The sequence below is a fragment of the Pristis pectinata genome, chromosome 29 (assembly GCF_009764475.1).
Source record: "Pristis pectinata isolate sPriPec2 chromosome 29, sPriPec2.1.pri, whole genome shotgun sequence".
Lineage (NCBI taxonomy): Eukaryota > Metazoa > Chordata > Chondrichthyes > Rhinopristiformes > Pristidae > Pristis > Pristis pectinata.
Window position 1 is genome coordinate 3,293,098 of NC_067433.1, and position 24,268 is coordinate 3,317,365.

Consider the following 24,268-nt stretch of genomic DNA (forward strand, 5'->3'; position numbering starts at 1 on the left):
GACTGTATTTGAGAATGAATCAGTCAGCAAGTGTTAAAGCTCAAACAACAGGTGGAGAATTCCAAACCCTGCCTTGGAATATTCCAGCAATGGATCCAAAGAGCAGCCATGTACATCCATGTACTTGCCTGCAGCTATCCGGGACAGTCCAGTCACTGGTGGGAGGTGGCAACATCAGTGGGTGGTGAGAAGTAAAGGTCACAAACACTCCTATGCCAGCTTTCAACAGCTGGCTCATACTTCTTCAGAACAGTGAAGAGTTCAAGTTCTACATGGGATAGTAGAGGTTGGGAGTTCAATCCTGGAGGAGCTTTCTCAGGGCAGATGCAGCAAAAAGGAGATTTAATATGGATGTTTAAAATAATGGCTGAATGTTCCTGGGAATTTCAGGCATTTTCCTGCGTAAGTATCAGGAACTTTGGGACTTCCACCTGTGACACCTCATGACCTGCAATGAAAAGCAATGACTGTGGGGGGCCAAGATAAGTATTAGATAATTAGCTTTTTAATTAATTGATCTTAATTGTTTTAAGGAGTTTATTTGTTATTTGATTTTCAAAGTGTTTTAATAATTTTATTTTTAATACTTTGAATGTTTTCAGCCATTCAGAGATATTTAAAACTTTTTGATGGTTTTAACAGCCAGCTGGCCCAGCTGTGAGATGTTTTATCAGCTGTTTTGTGGGTAGCACTGATCTATCCCTACCATAAGGATCAGAGTAGGTTCTAACAAAGGGATCCACAGACTATCTTGGTGGGTTGGGAAACTCTTGCCTGGCAAACTCTTGCCCATTGAAGGATTTTGATATTATAAATGGGGACAAACTGCTTCCAGTGGCAGAAAGGTTGGTAACCAGAGGACATTGGTTTTAGATAAATAGCCAAAAGCCAGGGTCTATTTGAGAAGTTTTTTTTAATATGGCAAGTTGCGATCCAGAAGGCACCACCTAGCATGGAAAAAAACTACAGGAATCTGCAGAAACATTGTGCAGAGTGGGTCTTGTAAGTTTGCTCTTCGAAAGAATCGGTACAGGAACAATTGGCTCTTTCTGTGCTGTAAGATCTTAGCCCAGAATGCAGTACAGTCACAGAGGTATTGGCGGCAGCAGCTCAATTTGTTTTCAGAGCGGACAGTGGAAGGAAGTCGTAGAGTTGAACAGGTGCTGCATTGAAAGCCATGACAGGGTGATCAGGCAGGCAACGCATAGGCTAAATGGGCAATCTTCTCTTCGATTTCACACTGCTAGTGATGCAAGTTAGGTCTTTGGAGAGGGAAGGAATTGGGGTGGGTATGTAGAGAAGCAAAGGCACAGGGCAGAAACTGGGGAAAAGCAGGAGTTATTTTTGCTGCGTTCTTTTGGAATTCCTGTAGTGCTGTCGAGGTCTGTGCATTCATGCATACCTTGGAATCCTGGCGCAGAGAGGTAGCAGCAGGCACACTGAAGCTCAAGAACAAATGTTGTGCACAACACTCCTGCTGGGTAATTCTGTATCATTTCATGCTACACTAATCCGCTGAGATGGAAACATTCAGGAGAAATATCAATTGCAGCTCACCCCTCGGGAGAATTTTTCTTCAGGCACTGGCAGGCTGCAGCCAACAGGGTTAGAGGCTGCTCCTCACTTATGGGGGGCTCATTAGCGCAGCACTTAATGTGGCCGCCTCACAGCTCCAGAGACCCGGGTTCAATCCTGACCTCGGGTGCTGCCGGTGTGGAGTTTGCACGTCCTCCCTGTGACCCCATGGGTTTCCTCCCACATCCCAAAGGCGCGCAGGTTGGTAGGTTAATTGGTCACTGTAAATTGCCATTAGTGTAGTTGGGTGGCAGGAAAGTTGGAGGGGGCAGAGTGAGTTGGAGGAGGGGGGAGATGTGATCGGAAAAATGATCGATGTAGAATGGGTGCTTGATGTCAGCATGGACTGGATGGGCCGAAGGGGCTGTTTTCATGCTGTAGGTCTCTCTGTCCCAACCCTCCGATGTGACAGACATGAGTGAAGGAAGATGGAGGGTTATCCCAGCACTCAGAGCAGTGTGCCAGGGAATGACCATCTCCAAAAGGAGAGACACGGGAGACCGCAGATACTGGAATCCGGAGCAGCAAACAAACTGCTAGAGGAACTCGGCGGGTCAGGTAGCATCTGTGGAGGGAAATGGATGAACGATCTTTCAGGTTGAGACCCGTCACCTGGACTGCCCACCCCCAAATACTGCTTGAGCCACCAACAGAATTCTAGAAGAACTCGACAGGTCGATCAGCATCTGTGGAGGCAAAAGGTGTACTGGAGGAAGGACACTGGTCTTGGCGCAGGGTCTCGACCTGAAACATCGACTGTCCATTTCCCTCACAGATGCTGCCCGACCCGCTGAGTTCCTCCAACAGTGTGTTCCAAAAAGAGAAACTTTACCTGTGACATTCAATGGAATTAATATCACCAAACTCCCCAACATCAACTCCCCAGGGATCACCGTTAACCAGAAACTCAACTGGACCACTAACAGAAATACAAGAACATGTCAAAGGCTGTGTATCCTATGGTGAGGACTCACTCCCTGACTCCCCAAAGCCTTTCCGCTATCTACAATGCACTGGTCAGGGGTGTGAAGGAATGCTCGCCACTGGACTGGCTGAGGGCAGCTCCAAAAACACACAAGAAGTTCAATATCAACCCGCAACAGCCACTTCATTGCCTTCCTCGATTTTGATGCACCATAGAAAGCATCCTATCTGGTACGGCAACTGCTCTGCCCAGGACCGCAAGAAACTGCAGAGAGTGTGGACACAGCCTCGTGCATCACGGAAACCAGCATCCCTTCCATGGACTCTGTCTATACCTCTCACTGCCTCGATAAAGCAGCCAACATGACCCCACCCACCAGGGTCATTCTCTCTTCTCCCCTTTCCCATCAAGCAGAAGATACAGGAGCCTGAGGGTACATACCACCAGGCTCAAGGACAGCTTCTATCGCACTGTGATAAGACTATTGAATTGTTCCCTTATACGATGAGATGGAGTCTTGACCTCACAATCTACCTTGTTATGACCTTGCACCTTATTGTCTACCTGAAATGCACTTCCTTGTAGCTATGACACTTTACTCTGCATTCTGTTATTGTTTTTACCCTGTACTACCTCATTGCACAGTGTAATGAATTGATCTGTACGATCGGTGTGCAAGACAAGTTTTTCACTGTATCTCGGTACAAGTGACAATAATAAACCAACACCAATTTCCAAAATTCCCAGCAGTTACTCACCCAGGACACTCTGACAGCATCTTCCAAACCAGGAGGGGCAAGGGCTACAGGCAGGGGAACACCACCACCTTCTGGTTCCCCTCCCAGTCTCACGTACCATGCTGCCTTGGAAATATATCACCAGTCCTTCTCCTTCACAGGGTATAGATCCTGGAATTCCCTCCCCAACAGCACTATGAGTGTGGCTTCACCAGGAGGAATGCAGCAGTTCAGCAAGGTGCCTCAGGAAGTACGGAGGCAAAAGAGACCGCAGGTGCTGGAATGGAGACCACAAACAGAACGCTGGAAGAACTCGGTGGGTCAATCAGCATCTGTGGAGGAAAAAGGTGTAAGTCGACGTTTTTAGGGTCGAGACTCTGCATCAGGAACAGTGTCCTTCCTCCAGTACACCTTTTGCCTCCACAGATGCTGATCGACCTGTTGAGTTCTAGCATTCTGGGAATATTTGGGGATGGCCAATAAATGTTGGTCTCATCTGCGAAGCCTCTAACCCCAGAAAAATAAATAATGTACAGTGAACAAGTTGGCTATTTAGGCCATCATTCCAGTGCCAGCTCCTTGTAAGAGTCACCCAATTAGACCAAAGCACTTTCCCCACAACCCTGCAAGCCCTCTCTTCTTTTACCCTAATTGCTTTTTGAACGGCACTCTTGAATCCTCCAGCACCTTTCAGGCAGTGAATTCCAATCATAACTCACTTTGGTGAATGATTATAAATCTCCGTCCCTTCGTCACTAACCCTGCTCAAGGAAAACCCTTCGCAGCTTAACACTTCTACTCTGTCTCCTCTTAATGGTCTCTTTTCCAACAGTCCCAGCTTTTACCATCTCTGCCATATAGAACCAAAGTCTCATTCCCTGGTAGACTCTTTTCTGTAAGGCCTTGATATCCTCCTTAAAGCTCGACACCTAAAACTGAAAACAATAATCTAACAGAAGTGTTTTACTGAGTACCTTGCTTTTGCACCCTATCCCTCCCCTGATAAAATTCAGCCTCCAGTGTGCTACCTCGTACTATCACTTAGCCTGAAGGAACTGAACACAGCCTCCTATTGAATAAACCTCACTGAGGGGCGATTGTGGTCACAGATATCCCCTCCCCCCTCCCCACCACCCACCATCCTGATACATAATGCGTTACGCCACAGTAGGTCTTACACGCTTACAACAATGGGGTCACTGTATCAGGCCAGGAGACTTCAGCTGCCATGTGAACAAGAGGTACAATGGCAGCCCTGGGAGAATAGAACAGATCATCATAGCTCTGTGTTGGAGAGTGGAGGGACAGGTGTCAAAATGCCATCTCATCCTTGGTCAGTGTTGGAGAAAAGCCTGCGAGAGGACCTATAGTGGGGAAGAGGTGAAGAGGAGGAGGTTAGAAAGGCAAGTACTGCAACCTACAATGAAGGACATGGCAACAGCACACCTTGAAAAGAATACGAGGACTGAGCTGAATCAGCCTGGAGCTATGAAAGGGAAACCACGCTGCACCAATCCAGCAGAACAAAAAAAACAAGGTCCATTTTAGTGTAAAGTGATCAAAGTGGTCGTAGTGTTGCTAAACTGCAGTGATTAGGGTTGTGCTGGTTGTTTCAGGAACCAAATGGTTGAAGGGAAGTAGCTGTTCTTGAACCTGGTGGTGTGGGACTTCAGGCTTCAGTACCTGCTGCCCAATGGCATGGCCCGGATAGTGGGGATCTTTGATGATAGATGTTGCCTTCTTGAGGAAGGGAAGACCTCTCAGGTCCTCCCTCAGCCTCCTCTCCTTCAGAGGGAACAAACCCAGCCTATCCAGTCTCTATAACTGCAATGCTCCAATCCAGATGAGACCCTGGTGAATCTCCTCTGCACCCTCTCCAACCTTCCTATAGCCACTGCAACGGTGCCAACTGCATGCTTGTTGCTCCATGGTCAAAAGCAGTGGGAAGCAGCTTGTGCATGAGCAACATCCTGCAGAATCTCTGACCGCATTGGCCATTAGTGCCAACGGCAGCCACAGAGCCAGATTGTGACCCAAGTGTCTGTGAGAATTCATCCTTGCAAATGGCAGAGTTGAGAATCAGGTAGTTCAAGGCAGCAATTAAATCCACAAACCAGATTTTAATGTGGTGCATTGGGAGGATCTGACTGTAAAATGGCACTAAGTGTTTCAGCTGTCAGCTCCCTTCTCACAGCCCTGCACAATTTGCAGAACATGCTCCATTTTAATCTGCTGCGGCACCCATCATGATTACCTGAAGAAATGTATACTGTTTTAAAAAGCTTTTATTCAGTTCCAGACGCCCCTTGACTATAAATTCATTGTTACCATAAAATGTCTTTTTATTCATTATTTCTAAACCTCATTATTTTATGAACTGAAGAGAAAACTGGAGGTGAAAAAAGACTATTTTTACCAATGTGCTGTCTTGCTGTAAATTCAATTTATGCATCGCAGTGTCCAGTTGGATTTTGACCTCCACAAACATCTCTGCTTCCTCGAATAGGAAGTAGTCAACCCCATTGCTTTCTGATAAATATATTAACATCTCTGTACTCCTTAACCTTATCTGCCCATTTGCCCCACGGTCTACCTTCTCAATTCCAACTACCAAGCCAACCCCACATAACCACCACCCTTCCATATTCCTCACTCACCCACTTGAGTCCAGTACTACCTACCTGTCCCTCTTCAATCCTGCCTCTTTGTCATTGCCTCCTGACCCCATTTGAACTGTCTGTCTCCCTGGTTGCCTGTCCTGCTATTATATTCCTCTACACGTACAAGGTTCTGACCTTTCCTGCTGTTTCAACACTCATGATATCTGAGTCTATCTCCACACTTAACAGGTTGAAGAGATCAGTGCAGCTCACATTGGCTTCACTCTTTACCTTCCTCAACCTCAGGACACAGCTGTAATGGGAAACATATTAAAGCCATTAAGTGACCCACCTTGGATTTGATGATGGCTCAATTCTGCAATGGATCGCTTGAAATATATTCCCAAACCATGACATCTCCAAATATCCAGATCCACAGAGCAGGAATTTTATGGCCTCCAGAGAGTGACCTGCATGTGGCACAGTGGTTCATCTAGCAGATCCGCTGCCTCACGGCTCCAGTCACCTGGGTACAATCCTAACCTCCGGTGCTGTCCATGTGGAGTTAGCACGTTCTCCCTGTGACCGCGTGGGTTTCCCTGGGTGTTCCTGTTTCCAAACCCCTCCCAAACACATGTGGGTTAGTAGGTTAATTGGGCCCTGTAGGTTGTCCCTAATTTGTAGGGGAGTGGTAGAATCTGGGAGCAGTTGACAGGAATGTCAGAAGAATGGAAAGTGGGACTAGCATAAATGGGTGCTTGATGGCCAGCACACAGTCGATGGGCTGAAGGGCCTGTTTTCCTGCCAATCGACTCTGTGATTCAATCTAGTCAGTGAGGGAGTGTGCAGGGCTGCGTGGGCCTGATTGAGGGAGAGGGTGGGATGGTTGGCTTCAGAGAGAGGGAGGGGACAGTGAGGGGGAAGGTGGGCTTGAGGGTGTCGGGGGGTGGAGATTCAGGACAACAAGAAGTCAGAATCAAAAATCAAAAAACAAAAGACTACAGATGCTGGAAATCTGAAATAAAAACTGAAAATGCTGGAAACACTCAGCAGGTCAGGCAGCGTCTGTGGAGAGAGAAGCACAGTTAATGTTTCAGGTTCAAACCCCTTCGGTGCCTTCATAAACTACAGACTATATTGTCACAGAGAAATTAGTGAGGTGGGGGAGACAATGCACTATATGCACAACGTACATGTTCACTGGAGGACGGATGCTGAGAGGGAGGTTTGTAGCAAGGAAGGGTGTCACCAGTGTGATCCTCAGGGTCAGGGGAGTGAGCTTGGCGCTAGGTTGGTAAATTAAATCCCTTGATCTTACAAGATGGAACATGAGGCATCTTAAAAGCGTTTGCCACACAACATGGAAAAGAAATAGTGGGAAGGAGTTCAAAAACTGAGAGGGGATGGACCTGTACTGGTCTGTGTGAGATATCTATTTATAATCAGCATCCTTCCTTTTAGAGTCTTACTGTTGCCTTGGAAACAAAAAGATGAAATATTTCAATTCTCCAAGCGTTTGTTTTAATGATTGAATCCTGCACACATTCAGACTGAGATCATTGAGGGGTCACAAATGACAGGAGAAACACACGTCCTCCTCCATCCCACCGTCTCCCCCTCCCTCGTCCTCCGACCCTCGCTCTCTTTCCCACACATCCCTCAGTCACTCACTCCTACCCATTATCTCCCTTCAGTCCACTTACCCTTCCCACTCACTCCCTGTTGCTAATCATCTAATTCCCCCCCACCAGTCCTATAGTCTACACCCTCGAGCCCGCCAACCCCCTTCACTCAATCCTTCCCTCTGAAGCTGACTATCCCACCCTCTTCTCCACCCATGCCCATGCTGCAGCTTACACACTCATCCCTCCCCCACCCACCCACCCTCTCTCAACCTACCACCTTATATCTCAATGTCTCTGACACCCTCTACCCCACCCACCCGTTCACCTTCCACCCCATCACTTCGCCAACCTCCCCCACCGAGGTGTGACCTTTCTCCTCGTGGTGTCTATGGAAATGCCACGGAGACCAGGTTGGCTGGAAGGGCGTGGTTCACTGGCAGATGTACCGTGGCGCAGTGGGAACAGCCGACACCTCACGGCTCCGGAGACCCAGGTTCGATCCCGACCTCTGGCGCTCTGTCTGTCTGTGTGTGGAGTTTGCACCTTCCCCCTGTGACCGCGTGGGGTTCACCCCGGGTGCTCCGGTTTCCTCCCACATCCCAACGACGTGCGGGTCGGTGGGTTAATCAGCCGCTGTAAACTGCCCCCGGTGTGTGGGTGAGGGCTAGAATCTGGGGGGAGTGGCAAGATTAATGTGAGGTCAGTGTAGATGGATGGTTGATGGTTGGCATTGGACTCAATGGGTCAAATGTGAAAGTGAGAGATAGCAGAGAAACAGGCCCTTCGGCCCACTGAGTCCACACTGACCAAGAAGCACCCACTCGCACTGATCCTACACCAATCCCATTTTATTCTCCCCACATTCCCCTCAACTCCCCCACAATAGTACTGCTCACCTAGTGGGTAACTAACTGACCAACCTGCATGTCTTTGGGATGTGGGAGGAAACCGGAGCACCCGGGGGAAACCCACGCAGTCACAGGGAGGATGGGCAAACTTCACTCAGACTAGCAGAGGTCAGGATTGAACCCGGGTCTCTGGAGCCATCAGGCAGCGCCTCTGTCAGCTGCACCACTGTACAGGCCCTTATTCACTCCTTTCAGAGCCACCTTTCAACAATGGATGAGCTACCAAGGAAGCACCAGTCAAATTGTGTTTTCAACCACCAGAGTTCTGTGTATGAGTGACAGGCTGCTACAGAGATGAAAACTACATTAACCACATTGGCTTAAATGGTTGCTTGATGGTCAGCACAAACTTGATGGGCTGAAGGGCCTGCCTCTGTGCTCTATGACTCGGTATGACTCTCTCACTATAACCAGAAGCAGCGGAAATTTACTGCAGAAGAGCCCTTGAAATCAGACCGTGTGTGACAGTCTGAACCAGCTCGTATGGTTGGCTCGGAGGATTACTTGTGAAGCGATGAAATTGGCGACCTCCACGGACATTCAGCGCACAGCACATTGGTCCTGCAATTGTCAGTGAGTTCTCCCCTGGTTTGCTCCAGTGCCTTAAGGCAAAAGAGAGAGAAAAACTAAAAATAACTCAGCCTTGCTTTCCTAATGGGAGCTCAGTGGACATTCAGGCAAAGTATCTGAGGAGGTTGAATCCACGGTATTACTCTGGAAGAGTAATTGGTAATTGGTTTGTTATTATCACATGTACTGAGGTACAGTGAAAAACATTGTTTTGCATGCCATCCATACAGATCATACCAAACACTGAGGTAGTACAAAGGTAAAAGCAAAAACAGGATGCAGAGTATAATGTTGCAGTTACAGAGAAAATGCAGCGCAGGTAGGCAAGTAAAGTGTAAGGGTCATGATGAGTTAAACTGAGAGATCAAGAGTTCATCTTTATCATGCAAAAGGTCTGGTCAAGAGTCTAATAGTGGGATAGAAGCTGTCCTTGAGCCTGGTGGTACGTGCTCCCAAGTTTTTGTACCTTCTGCCTGACAGGAGAGAGGAGAAGAGGGAATGACCGGGGTGGGAGGGGTCTTTATGGTGCTTTCCCAAGGCAGCGGGAAGTGTAGACAGAGTCAACAGAGGGGAGGCTGGTTTGTGTGATAGACTGGGCTGTGTTCAGAGTTCTGCAATTTCTTGCGGTCTCGGGCAGAGCAGTTGCTGTACCAAGCTGTGATGCATCCGGATATGCATCTTTAAAAATTGGTGAGGGTCAGTGGGGACAAGCTAAATTTCCTTAGCCTTCTGAGGAAGTAGAGGTGTTGTTGTGCTTTCTTGGCCATAGTGTCTACATGGTTGGACCAGGACAAGCTATTGGTAATATTTACACCTAGGAATTTAAAGCTCTTAACCATCTCCACCTCAGCGCCAAGGCTAGTGAGGAGTGTAGCTGGCAGCAGGATGTTTCAAGGGGGACATAGGCAGAGTGAGTGGACAAATGGAGTTCAGGGAGGTGATGTGAATATGGCAAGAATAAAATGGGATTGGTGTAGGATTGGTGCTGGTCAGTACAAAGTCAGTGGGCTGAAGGGCCTGTTTCCGTGCTGTATAACTGGGTGAGACTTCTACAAGTGTGAAGTCATCTACTCTAGATAAAGGAAAAATAACCTGGAGTATTTTCCAGCCAGGAACACTGTGTACAATTCTGGGCATGTGACATCAGGCAAAGACGCAGTGCAGCAGAATGTGTTAAATAACGATGCTGGGTTGTATAGACTTTCCTTTCTTCACAAAGGTTGAGGGGTGACCTCACTGAGCTGTTTAAATTGCCAGAAGTATTCAGAGATACCGAGAAACCAAGAACAAGTGATCATAACCTGAGAATTCTGGCTGTGTTGTTTAGGAGAGAAGACAGGAGACATTTTCTCACACAAAACATCTGAAATGTTGGAACTCTCTTCCCCAGAAACCTGTGACTGTCGGGGTGTCAACTGTTGCCATCACAACTAATATCAATAGATTGCTGTTAAGTCAGGGGATGCAACATTTACATAATGTGGGTAGCATTCTACAGTCAGCAAGTTGTGCCAAACATGCAGGGCAAAAGAAATGTTGCATTTAATAATTGCAGTAATTAAAGTCAATTGCACAGTAATTGACTTTAATGATAATGGCCTGATTTGGATGGATGTCCAACAGAGTGTGCATGGTAGGACGGTGTTACGTTTGCATGGTGTAATATTGGCTCAATTAGTTTCCTTCCACTAACATATTCTGAGCATGTCCTGCAGCTCTGCATTTCACAGCCTTTACATTCCTTTGTCCTCTCTCTCTCTCTCTCTCTCTCTCTCTCTCTCTCTCTCTCTAACTGACCTCATTAACCTATCAACTGAATGTGTTCACTTATTCTTATCCCCTCCCGATAACTGCGGCCTTAACCTAATACAGATATTCCCTTTGTCCTAACCATCCCTCCCCAACTCTCTGCAACTTAAAACGAATTTGTTTCCTCTCTATCCTGGTTCTGACAAAGAATCTTCAACCTGAAACTTTAAACTCTGTTTCTCTCTCCGCAGATGCTGCCTGACCTGCTGAGGGTTTACCGTTTATGCTGCACATGCCCATTTGATTAATAAATCCACAGATTGACCACAGTGTTTCATGAACCTTATTAGTTTTGAGGACAATTGAATCAAAGTAAAAAATCTCAGCTGGGACACACTCATGGTCAAATACAATATAGCCAACTCCATCTGTCCTGTTACCTTTTGTAAACAAAAACAAGTCTTATCCACAAGAAGCCTCAACAAATATGCGGATTTCAAACATCACATGAGCTGGAAAACTCCTCCCCACCATTACCAAGTTCTCCCTTGATAAAAAATCAATAGTAGGTGGAAGCTTCTGCATCCTTTGAATAATTTTACATTGATCTGTTCCACAACAGTAGTTATTGAATCACTGTGAAATGCTGCAGAGGAAACCTGTAGCACTCCCACCTACATGTAGATAATGAAGGGTCTGATGATTGATCATTGACCTCCACAGATACTGCCTGACATACTGAGTATCCCCAGTATTTTCTCTTTTTATATACTACTAAATAACCGCTAATTCTTTTACAAAACTTACTAATACTTAAACATATTGGTAAAACAGCCAACATAAACAAAGACCCCACCCACCCTGGACATTCTCTCTTCTCCCCTCTCCCATTGGGCAGAAGATATAAAAGCCTGAAAGCACATACCACCAGGCTCAAGGACAGCTTCTGTCCTGCTGTTATAAGGCTATTGAATGGTCTCCTAGTACCATGAGATGAATTCTTGACCTCACAATCTACCTCGTTATGGCCTTGCACCTTTTTGTCTACTTGCACTGCACTTTCTCTGTAACTGTTACACTTTATTCTGCATTCTGTTATTGTTTCCCCTTGTACTACCTCAATGCACTGATGTGATGAAATGATCTGTATGGATGGCATGCAAAACAAAGTTTTTCACTGTTCCTCGGTACATGCAACAGTAATAAACGAATTTATCAAGTTGACAATTTAAAAGATATTGGTCCAGAAACATGATTGCATGGTGCATGTTTTCTAAGTGCAATATCATTAGATTTCAGCATTAAATTGATCATTAAACTCGTCACAACCCTACAGCCCTCCTGCCACATAAAGACATTTTTGATCACAATATTCAAGATGCATGATTCTGTGAACTAATTCCGTAGAGTGCACACAGGCGATATCAATCCATATCCTAACAGCTCCCCACTGCAACTGATTCAGTGATGTGAAACTGACACTCACTGCGATACCCACGGAGACATGACTAGTCCTGGTCTGCTTAAAGCGGTCAACAATCCTGGCACATTTGTTAGGGAGTGGGCAAAAGAATGCATTCATGCCATGTTATAGGGTTAGGGTTGCGTTCTGAGTGTGGGTGAGTGTTGAAGTCACATCTGCCTTTTATTGCTGCATGTTTTGGGTGCTTCAGCAGTGGTCTTGTTGGGTCTCCAGAATGACCAAATGCAGTGTAAGACTATACCAGGGAAAGTCAATGGAGAAGGGACAGAAGTGCTTTGACTAGGATTCCCCCAGAACCTCCCACTGCCCCAAGTCTTCCAGGAACAGAGTTCCTATCTGCACCTGTCTGCAGAGCAAACAATCTGCAGGATAAGGGACGGTGACAGAGATTTGTCACCTTCTGCATCCAAACCCTCCAGACACAACCCTGACTGGACCCTCTGTCACCCTGAGCATTTTAGCCTTGAGAACATACCACTTGGTGGCAGCAACAGATTTCAGCACATTCCAGTGTGAAGCTCACTGCTGTGTACATGACATTATGGATGCTCTATACCCAAGGAGAGGGAAATTTTTCTCCTTTTCTTTGAATAGAGAGCAGTAGGTCAAGAAGATGTAGAGTCAATCCATTTATCAAGGTCGAGGAGATGTAGTCAATCCAATTATCAAGGTCAAGGACATTTAGATCCATGCCGATTATCAGGCACTGATTTATACTAATTGGTAACTAATCCTATTTTATTGTCCCCATCTTCTAAATAACTCCACCCCCTTCCCCTAGGACCAACTACCCACCTGCACTAGGGGCAATTTACAGCGGCCAATTAACCTACCAACCCACATACCTTTGGGATGCGGGAGGAAACTGGAGCACCCAGTGGAAACCCATTCCTTGGGTTTGCCTGTTCCCAAGGGGAACGTACAAACTCCACACAGACAGCGCCAGAGGTCAGAATCGAATCCTATTGTATCGCTCATGGGCAGATAGATTAACCCAGATTTCATAACCCAGTTATACAGCGCAAGAATAGGCTCCTTGGCCCAACTCGTCCATGCCGACCAAGTTGTCCACCTTTGCTGGCGTTAGGCCCATATCCCTCTAAACCTTTCCTATCAATGTACCTGTCCAAATGTCTTTTAAACATTATAATTATACCTGCCTCAACAACTTCTTCTAGCAGCTCATTCATATACCCATCACCCTCAGTGTGAAAATGTTGCCCCTCAGGTCTCCTTTAAATCTTTACCCTCTCACCTTAAGTCTATGCCCTCTAGATTTAGACTCCCCTACCCTGAGGAAAACACTGTGACCATTCACCTTATCGATCTCTCATAATTTTATAAACCTCTATAAGGAGGCTTGAATGTCCGGGGGGATAGTCTGCCCTCATGTGGTTAGATAAACTGCAAAGACTGTCACTCCCTGAAGGTTCAGATGGTCTGGGACCACCAACAACTAATCTCATGGCCAAAGCCATGTATCTGGGAACCGTGCATGGTACATGTATCTTCAGGTGGCCTGCCTTACTTCAGCTGAAACATAGGGTGGACTGATGGCCCCAGGGGGATAGGACTTTCTCCTCTATCCTCAGTACTTCCCTTCTCTCTCTGAGTTGGGTTATATTGGAGAGCACAAGCATTATCACAGTCACAATGCACCTAGGAGAGTGAGTGACCTTGGAGTCCTCAAGGCAGTGTCTGGACAAGTCAATGGATGAGGGGTAGTGCTGTCCAGAGAGGCACCCATGCTTTGTCAGCACCTGTTACTTGCTAAGAGAGCATAGTCCACCTTTGTTGTCTGGTACCAGGAAGAGATGGGAACGCAATGTAATGCAACGTATGCTACACCTTCCATAGGTACATTACAATGAAGTGCTGAGATATATGTGTTACTGTTGGAGTATTGATAACTGTGTGACTGCAGCAATGTCAGATGGGAGTTCTGACACTTAAAATGTTTCGGTATAACAAGATTTTACTAATCACTAGAACACAATTACAGATAAATAAAATCTAATTGAATATCCACTTTCACAATCTTCCATTAATAATCTGATTTGCTAACCAACAACATCTTTCCATTAGCCTTGCTGATGATTTACTTCATTATCTTGATTAATAATTCTGCATAGCTGGCATATAATTGCTATTTCATGTGAAAACTTTAATTGTAAATAGCTGCTTCATCATCTATTCTGCAACATCAGTTAATGGACTAATTCCAAAAAGTTACAAACCCCCCTGATGGTTTCCTTTCGGAAGATTAACTGTTGTCCTTGAACCCACTATTAGTAATTACACCACCCAGAGACTCAAGAACCAATAAGCCATAGCAGGTCATTAATTAAATCCCTTCATTGAAGAGGTGATAATGTTACATTAAAAAATTGGCCAACACAGTTGGGTCAGCCTGAGTTCAAATATTCAGCAATCAATATTTATAAAGTTGTATCATACTTCTGTACTTCTCAAATAAAGGCAAGCAGCGAACATTACTTTAACAACACGAAAGAAAATCGATAGCAGGATTATATTAGCACATCGTGTGTCAGTCCCGGGTCTCAAATATCCCCGGTTAACCCTAACCTTACTATTGGGATCGTAGAAATGTCATTCTCGGGAAGATGACAACTCAGGATATATCACTGACGGGACACTGCCCACGACTGTCTTCCCTTGAAGCACCAAGATTCTCTCTTAGTCTTCATGACCTCCCTGCTCTAACTATTTCCTTTCAAATCTCCTTTTACATAGAACATAGAACAGTACAGGACAGGAACAGGCCCTTTGGCCCATAATACCTGTGCTGTACACAATGCTAAATTAAACTAAATCTCTTCTGCCTGTATATGATCCATATCCTTCCATTCCGTGTGTCTAACAGCCTCTCAGACATCTCTATTGTATTTGCTTCTACCACAACCCCTGGCAGCCCGTTCCAGACACCTGGAAAAAACGTGCCCGCACATCTTCTTTAAACTTTCCCCCTCTCACCTTAAATGCATACCTCTAGTACTTGACATTTCTACCCTAGGAAAAAGATCCTGACTGCCTACCCTATCTATGCCTCTCATAATTTTATGTCTTTCTGACAAGTCTTTTTTGTCATCTGTCTTAATACCTCTTTATGACCCCTTTATGTAGCTTGTTATTATATTGAGATAGAAATAGCTGGAAAAACTCAGCAGGGCAGGCAGCATCTATGGAAAGAGAAACAGTCAATGTTTCAGGTCTGTAACCATTTGTCAGAATTGAGAAGGAGAGATGTACAAGTTAACTTAAGTAAGGGGAGGAATGTGTAGAACAAAGGGAAGGTCTAAGATAGGATGTCAAGATGGCTTTATGGCAGTTACCAGCACATTAAGCTACTAGGTCTGTGCAATGTGTTGTTAATTGTAAAGCTGTGGGATCCGCCCAGCAAGTCAGACTTCTAATATCCTCAGCACCATGAAATGTTGGGATGCTTTACTGTAGCAAGGGAGCAAATATTTTGCAAGTTGTCGTTGCTGCCAACCATGAATTATTAAGAGCCACTTCACTTTGCACACCTCACCGAGCAGCGTTGAGGATTTAGCAGCCACGTTGCAATAGTGCTGAGTACTGGTACTTAAGTTCTCTTTCCCTCCGCCACCAGCACAGAGAGAAAACGTAAAATGGAGCTTCTGTCTACTCCCCACAACATCAAAATCACCAACATCACCTGCGACTCTTTCAAGATCTGCTGGGAGACAGATGCAAAGGACAGAGAGCGCATCACACATTACTTTGTGGACCTCAACAAGAAGGAAAACAAAGACTCCAACAAATTCAAACATAGGGTAAGCGTCTGGGCTGGATCCTGTTCCCCTAAGAAACATCGCTGAATTGCATTTGAAGACAATCCAGAAGTTTCATGATCCCCATTACTGACACACACTTTTCTGTCTGTATTAACTAATTGAATTGAAGATCTATTTTTAGTCTTTAATCTTTATCTATTAATTAATTAATGGTCCCCGTTACTGACACACACTCTTTAATCTTTACTTATTCAACTAATTGAATTAAGATAAATTTGAACTCAGCCTCCAGGTCGTTAGTCCAGTTTTGTGGATTATTACTGCAGTACCATGGTCTCTGTGCTGTTATACCTAGTAAGTGGCACAGTAAGGTGTTTCTGTGGATAATAAGTTATAATATTTTACCATTAGTTTCACCTTTTCAAAGTTAACCAATAGAGCTTGATATCTCTTGTTCTAAACATCAAGAAGCTCTTGCATCCTCCCTGTTCAAGTTCTCCACATCCCTATTTTCTACCATCCTTTTCCAAGTATCTACTTTAAGTGGAAATAAATTTGTGTTAGTATTCATGTTAGAGTCTATCCAACTGGGCAGCTCACAGAGTGGGACACCCTGTAAATTAAAGGCATGGTTCATTTTCTGGTTGGCTCAGCACACCTTCTAGTTGCCAAGTCCACTTAAAGGTACTGAAGGAGAAGAGCTCTGGCCAGGTCGAATTTAACTTTGATAATTGCGAGGTTCTGCATTTGGTAAGTTAAACCAAGCAGTAAATGGTAGGGTCCTAGAGACCTGGGGGTACAGGTATACAGTTCCCTGAAAGTAGTGACACAGACAGGGTGGTGAAGAAAGCATCTGGCATGCCTGCCTTCATTGGTCAAGGTATTGAGTACAGGACTTGAGGTTTCATGTTGCAACTGTATGAGACATTGGTGAGATCACACTTGGAGCACTGTGCTCAGTTCTGGTCATCCAGCTACAGGAAGGATGTCATCAAGCTGGAAAAGAAGCAGAAAAGATTTATGAGGATGTTACTGGAACCAGAGTGCTTGAGTTATTATGAGAGGCTGGATAGGCTGGGACTGTTTTCCCTGGAGAGTAGGAGACTGAGGGGTGACCTAATAGAGGTTTATAAAATCATGAGGGGCATAGATAGGGTGGATGGGACAGTCTTTTTCCCCAGAATAGGGGAGTCTAGAATTAGTGGGCATAGATTTAAGGTGAGAAGGGGAAGATTTAAAGGGGACCTGAGGTGTATAAAATCATAGGGGGCGTAGATAGGGTGAAAACACACAGTCTTTTTCCCAGGGTTGGGGAATGAAGAACTAGAGGGCACAGGTTTAAGGTGAGAGGGAAGAGATTTAATAAGAATCCAAGGAACATCTTTTCCACATGGAGGTAGGTATATGGAACAAGATCCCAGAGGAAGTGGTAAAATTACAATGTCCAAAAGACGCTTGGGCAGGTACATGGTTTAGAGGGATATGGGCCAAATGCAGGCGACTGAGATGAGCTTGGCTAGGCCTCGTGGTCAGCATGGATTAATTGGGCCAAGGGGCTGTTTCTGGGCTGTATAACAGTGCTGCTCAGACTTTCTAGTCCTTACATAGCCTGTGTCCTCTTGACATACCTACTGAGCTAGATCAGCAGGTGTCATTTTCCACAGTCACAGCAGTGGAAGGCACACATCAGGAGCTGTCCTAACAAGGTAACCAAAGGATCCCTCTTGAGACAGATGAAGTTAAATAATTTGAACTGAGCCACATAACTGCAGTTGGCACAGTTTGTTGCTGAGGGCAGCTCAACTGCCATTTCTAATGGATGCAGAGGAAAATATTCCAACTGAAGTCTAATTTTAAAATGTTCTAAAGCAATAGGTATTACCGGAGAGAGGAAAAAAACTGCAGAAGTAGGTAATCAAACATAAAAGCAGAAAAATGCAGTAAACACTCAGCAGGTCAGGCAGCATCTGTGTGGTGACAAACAAGAGTTAATGTTTCAATTCATCCTACTGAAACACTAGTCAGAGAAATGGGGAGTGAGGCAGAGTGTCAGAGAGAGAGAGAGTGAACGAGGTAGGGAGTGTGTGGGGGGGAGTGAGGGGAGTGTGTGGGGGGAGTGAGGGGAGTGTGTGTGGGGGGGAGAGGGGAGTGTGTGGGGGGGAGTGAGGGGAGTGTGTGGGGGGAGTGAGGGGAGTGTGTGGGGGGGAGTAAGGGGAGTGTGTGTGGGGAGGAGTGAGGGGAGTGTGTGGGGGGAGTGTGTGGGGGGAGTGAGGGGAGTGTGTGTGGGGGGAGAGGGGAGTGTGTGTGGGGGGAGTGAGGGGAGTGTGTGGGGGGAGTGAGGGGAGTGTGTGTGGGGGAGTGAGGGGAGTGTGTGTGGGGGGGAGTGAGGGGAGTGTGGGGGGGAGTGAGGGGAGTGTGTGGGGGGAGTGAGGGGAGTGTGGGGGGGAGTGAGGGGAGTGTGTGGGGGGGAGTGAGGGGAGTGTGTGTGGGGGGGGAGTGAGGGGAGTGTGTGGGGGGGAGTGAGGGGAGTGTGTGGGGGGAGTGTGTGGGGGGGAGTGAAGGGAGTGTGTGGGGGGAGAGGGGAGTGTGTGGGGGGAGTGAGGGGAGTGTGGGGGAGAGTGAGGGGAGTGTGTGTGGGGGGGAGTGAGGGGAGTGTGTGTGGGGGGGTGTGAGGGGAGTGTGGGGGGAGTGAGGGGAGTGTGTGGGGGGAGTGAGGGGAGTGTGTGGGGGGGGAGTGAGGGGAGTGTGGGGGGGGAGTGAGGGGAGTGTGTGGGGGGGAGTGAGGAGAGTGTGGGGGGGAGTGATGGGGAGTGTGGGGGGAGTGAGGGGAGTGTGTGTGGGGGGGGAGTGAGGGGAGTGTGGGGGGGAGTGAGGGGAGTGTGTGGGGGGGAGTGAGGGGAGTGTGTGGGGGGAGTGAGGGGAGTGTGTGTGGGGGGGAGTGAGGGGAGTGTGTGGGGGGGAGTGAGGGGAGTGTGTGTGGGGGGAGTGAGGGGAGTGTGTGGGGGGAGTGAGGGGAGTGTGTGTGGGGGGAGTGTGTGTGGGGGGGAGTGAGGGGAGTGTGTGTGGGGGGAGTGAGGGGAGTGTGTGGGGGGAGTGAGGGGAGTGTGTGTGGGGGGAGTGTGTGTGGGGGGGAGTGAGGGGAGTGTGTGGGGGGGGAGTGAGGGGAGTGTGGGGGGGAGTGAGGGGAGTGTGTGGGGGGGAGTGAGGGGAGTGTGTGTGGGGGGAGTGAGGGGAGTGTGTGGGGGGGAGTGAGGGGAGTGTGTGTGGGGGGGAGTGAGGGGAGTGTGTGTGGGGGGAGTGAGGGGAGTGTGTGGGGGGGAGTGAGGGGAGTGTGTGTGGGGGGAGTGAGGGGAGTGTGTGTGGGGGGGAGTGAGGGGAGTGTGTGGGGGGGAGTGAGGGGAGTGTGTGTGGGGGGAGTGAGGGGAGTGTGGGGGGGAGTGAGGGGAGTGTGTGGGGGGGGGAGTGAGGGGAGTGTGTGGGGGGAGTGAGGGGAGTGTGTGTGGGGGGAGTGAGGGGAGTGTGTGTGGGGGGAGTGAGGGGAGTGTGGGGGGGAGTGAGGGGAGTGTGTGTGGGGGGGAGTGAGGGGAGTGTGTGGGGGGGAGTGAGGGGAGTGTGTGTGGGGGGAGTGAGGGGAGTGTGGGGGGTGTGAGGGGAGTGTGGGGGGGAGTGAGGGGAGTGTGGGGGGGAGTGAGGCATAAGAGGGATAGTGAAACACAGAGTGTCGGAGAGGGAGGGGGAGGGGGAGCGGGGCAGAGAGTGTCGGACAGAGGGAGAAATAAAGAGAAACGGAAAGCCAGCGATAGAAAAATAGAGATGGCAGAGAGAGAGAGAGAGAGAGAGAGAGAGCAGCAGCAAAGGCGGAGAAACGATGGGAGAGACAGAGAGTGTGACAGCGACTAATTAACAGAGACAGACAGAAATACCAAGGAAAGAGAAAACAAGAGGTTTGCATTTATGGATAGCGCCTTATCCCTGATTGTCAGAAAAGCCGATGAAATCCTTTTTACCGTGCTGGTGGAAACGTCAACTAATTTGTACAGGTTCCATTGTGTGTGTGAGAGAGGGAGACAGACAGACAGAAGGAAGCGAGAGTAAAGCAGAGAGGTAGCACAAGAGGGTGCAGGTCAGGAGGTTGGCGAGAAGAGGGCGCGGTGAGTGCGAGGGTTCATTCTGTCACAGAGCGGGGCCGGGCCACAGTGTTGTCCCCACCGAAGGTGTTGCTTCAGGCCGGCTCAGGTTGTACGGCGCCAGTTTCTTCCACGTCACTGCCAGCATCAAGTGAGTGCAATGCAGGAGGGCCAACCGTTCAAACAGCAGGCTGCAGATGGACAGAGAGTAAACCGCGGGGAGAGGAAGCTGCAGTCACACGGGGACAGGTGCAGAGCCGGCCCCCTCTCCCTGTGTGTGTGGGATCGACTCCAGCAGACCATCTGGCCGGCGGAGAGGGAGGGAGCCGGAGTCTCCCTGCAACCCTTAACCCTAGCAAGGGGAGAGCAAGGAGCTGCCCGGCTGCAGATCTGGGTCTTGGGTTTGAACCCAAGCAGCCTGCGTCTCCCGGTTACAGTGTGGACAACGAATCGTTTAATCAGCTCATTAGAAGCTGCCCCCCACCGACACACATTATATATTAGGTTCCTGTCCCACTGTACCGACATTTCCCACATTGAATCTTACACAATCCCCACAATAAAACCACCAGGCTACAAACTGACCCAAATTGATTTGTTGCATAATGGTGCCATTCGCGTGGGATTTTTTAAAATGTCCACACAGGCGATGAAAATTGTTAGGGATTCAACTGCAACCTGTAACTCCCTCCTGGTAACGGGTACCTGCTGTTGTAACTGTCCAAGCAACCCCAGAGCCCGGGTCGCCCGGTCACATTCTGTATATCTGCGATTCTATTTACAAACGGCGGGAGCCCCTGGATTATGTTGTTTCTATGAACCGAAAAAAAAGACAGAAAACACTCGGCAGGTCTGTGGAGACGGAGCCAGAGTCTATGTTTCAGGTCGATGATCTATTCCTATGAAGCATTAACTCTGATCCTCCTTTCACAGATGTGTCTGAGCTGCTGAGTGTTCCCAGCATTTTTCTGTTTATATCCTGGGCATTTGTTGTTCTAACCCAGCACCACCCTTTATAGAGCTATACAGCACGGAAACAGGCCCTTCGGCCCAACTCATCCCTGCCGACCAAGTTGCCTAACTGAGCTAGCCCGGTCTGCCTGTGTTCGGCCCATATCCCTGTGAACCTTTCCATCATTCAAGTAGATTTCAGCCTGTAAATCACTCCTGGGTACTTGTTACTCGATATAAGAGTTGCCTGTGAGCTGCTATACTTTAATTCCACGCCTACCGAATTCTACCTACCTGCTGCATATAAGATACAACTCTCCCTTCTGCCCCCCAGACCTCTTGAAAAGAATGCAGCCTTTAATTCCTCATAATTCATTTACGAGGATGTTGCCAGGACTCCAGGGCCTGAGTTACAGGGAGAGGTTGGCCAGGCTAGGTCTTTATTCCTTGGAGCGCAGGAGAATGAGGGGTGATCTTATAGAAGTTTATAAAATCCTGAGGGGCACAGCTAAGATGGATGATAACAGTGTTTTCCCCAGGGTAGGGGAGCCCAAAACTAAGGGGCATAGGTTTGGGGTGAGAGGGGAAAGATTTAAAGGGGATCGGAGGGGCAACTTTTTCACACAGAGGGTGGTGAGTGTATGGAACGAGCTGCCAGAGGAAGTGGGTGAGGCAGGTACAACAGTATCATTTAAGAAGCACTTGGATAGGGACATGGAGGGGCGGGGCTTGGAGGGACATGGGCCGAACGCAGGAAATTGGGACTCGCTGGGTGGGCATCATGGTCGGCATGGACTGGTTGGGCTGAAGGGCCTATATCTGTGCTGTATTGCTCTGTGACTCTATGACTGATCCTGGGAATCTATCAGTCATAGAGTCACACAGCACGGAAACAAGCCATTCGGCCCAACATGTCCATACCAACCAGTGGTCATTCGTCTGTGTTAATCCCATCTCCCACCACTTGGCCCATAGCCTTCTACGCCTGGGCAATTCAAGTGCTCAAACACCTCTTAAATACTGTCAGCAACTCTGCTTCCACCAATCTCTCCAGCAGTGCATTCCAGGTACTCACCGCTCTCTGAGTGAGGGTCCCGCTCAGATCCCCTCTGAGTCTCTTACTCCTTATGCTAAACCTATGCCCTCTGCTTTTATCTTCCTCTGATATGGTTTCCTGCAGTCTCCCCTATCTATGTCCCTCATAATTTTATATACCTCAATCATGTCCTCTTAACCTCCTTTAGCTATGAATCATCCTGATCCCTGATTAGATTCTAGCATGTAACTCCCTTCCAGGTATCTGCCAATGGACAGAGCCCTCATTAACAGTAGCACAGTAATACTGTACACATATCCCTTGTACCTCCTACATTCATTTATCACTGGTAGCCTTTCTATCCTGACCCACTGACTCTTCTAACATTTGAAACGTCAGTACTCCTGATGTTTTAATGTCGTGACTTGTGAAGAACCCATAGGGCTGGGGGATAAAGGGTATGAGGGTCTTTGCATTTGTGAACTGCTCTTTTTTTTCTCTTTTGGCATAACTCGTTTTCCAATTAAACAGTAAATTGTACAATGAGCAAGCGTTGCCTTGGAAACTCTCATCTACATCTGAATTAGCAGCAGAATCTTGCTTCATTTTATTATTGCCAGTGCAAAGTACCAAGAGAGCTGGTACCTCGCAGTCCATCACTGCCATTGTCCTCCTCAGGTTTGGGAGCTCAGGAAGTATTTGATTTTAATGCAATCAGGGAGCTTCAGAGAAGAAGAGACTGAGAATGAGAAAGAGCAAAAGAGATACACAGAGATATTGAGTCAGGGATGTGGGGGAGAGGGAGAGAGAGGAGACAGAGAGGGAGAGAGAGGAGACAGAGGCAGAGAGAGGAGAGAGAGGAGAGAGGAGAGAGAGAGAGAGAGACCATAGCAAGGAGATGGTTGATGTTAGGAGGATCAACTGAATTGTAGAGCAATTGCCTGGTAAGATGCTCTGATAAAATATTATGTCGCAGGGTAACTTCACTGCCAGAAGTTCTCAATTTCAGGCAATCATCGTTTGTATCTCCAGGATAGATCAAATGGTTACAACACTTTTTGGTTCAGGAGTGGATCAGTTGGATACAGAAATAGTTGGTTTGTTCATGGATCAATGCAATGAAGAAAGCTTGAGTCCAAGGGTAGTTCCACTGAATATGAGAAATCATTGCCCCTCAGTCAGTCTCACCAATTTGACAGTCAAATGGTTGATCTCTCGCCCCTCTGAGAGCCAATTTATGTAAATAGCAGTGGAGCTAGATTAACACAAGTGAGGCAGAATAACATTTCATGTTGTTCTTGTTGTTTTCCCCTCATACTTTCAATCTACACTTGCTGATTCACACATACTGAAAATGTCAAGAGTGCAGTTCCCTACTCCTAAACCTACTACATTGCAATTTTTGGCACACCTGTCTATGGAAGTATTATGCAATTAATTATATTCAAATAGACAAGAACCAGTTAAGAAATACAAGGAACGCAGATAGATTATTTACCCTTGGTGAACATACCAAACACATAGAAGGAGTACAGCACAGGAACAGGCCTTTTGGCCCACAATGTTGCTGCTGAACCAATTAAACTAATTAGTTCGACAGTTAAGCTAATTAGTTAAGCTAATTAACCTGGATGAAAACGTAGATGGGTGGGTCAGTAAATTTGCAGACAATACAAAGATTGGTGGTGTTGTGGACAGTGTAGAAGATTGCCAAAGGACACAGCGGGATATAGATCAGATGCAGATATGGGTGGAGAAATGGCAGATGGAGTTTAATCCGGCCAAATATGAGGTGTTGCACTTTGCCAGATCAAATGTAAAAGGACAGTACACTGTTAATGGCAGAACCCTTAACAGTGTTGCTGTTCAGAGGGTTCCTGGGGTCCAGGTCCATAGTTCCCTGAAAGTGGCTGTGCAGGTTGATAGGGTGGTAAAGAAGGCATACAGCGTGCTTGCCTTTATTAGTTGAGACATCGAGTTCAAGAGTCAGGAAGTTATGTTGCAGCTTTATAAAACTCTGGTTAGGCCGCATCTGGAGTTTTGCATTCAGTTCTGGTCGCCCCATTATAGGAAGGATGTGGAGGCTTTGGAGAGGGTCCAGAAGAGGTTCACCAGGATGCTGCCTGGATTAGAGGGCAGGTACTATAAGGAGAGGTTGGACAAACTAGGGTTGTCTTCTCTGGAGCGGCGGAGGCTGAGGTGG

At 47.4% G+C, this 24,268-nt stretch overlaps 1 protein-coding gene across 3 annotated transcripts in view; it reads left to right on the forward strand.

Annotated features, from left to right (window-relative positions):
- Positions 1-24,268, forward strand: part of LOC127584357 (phytanoyl-CoA hydroxylase-interacting protein-like) — a 66,879-nt gene that overhangs the window by 33,402 nt on the left and 9,209 nt on the right. For 2 of the 3 annotated variants that reach the window (XM_052041079.1, XM_052041080.1), the window contains one exon: positions 15,807-15,990. The exons of the other annotated variant lie outside the window; for it this stretch is intronic. In XM_052041079.1, the coding sequence (XP_051897039.1) occupies positions 15,807-15,990 (184 nt within the window). The remainder of the gene's footprint in view (positions 1-15,806; positions 15,991-24,268) is intronic. 3 annotated transcript variants of the gene reach the window in all.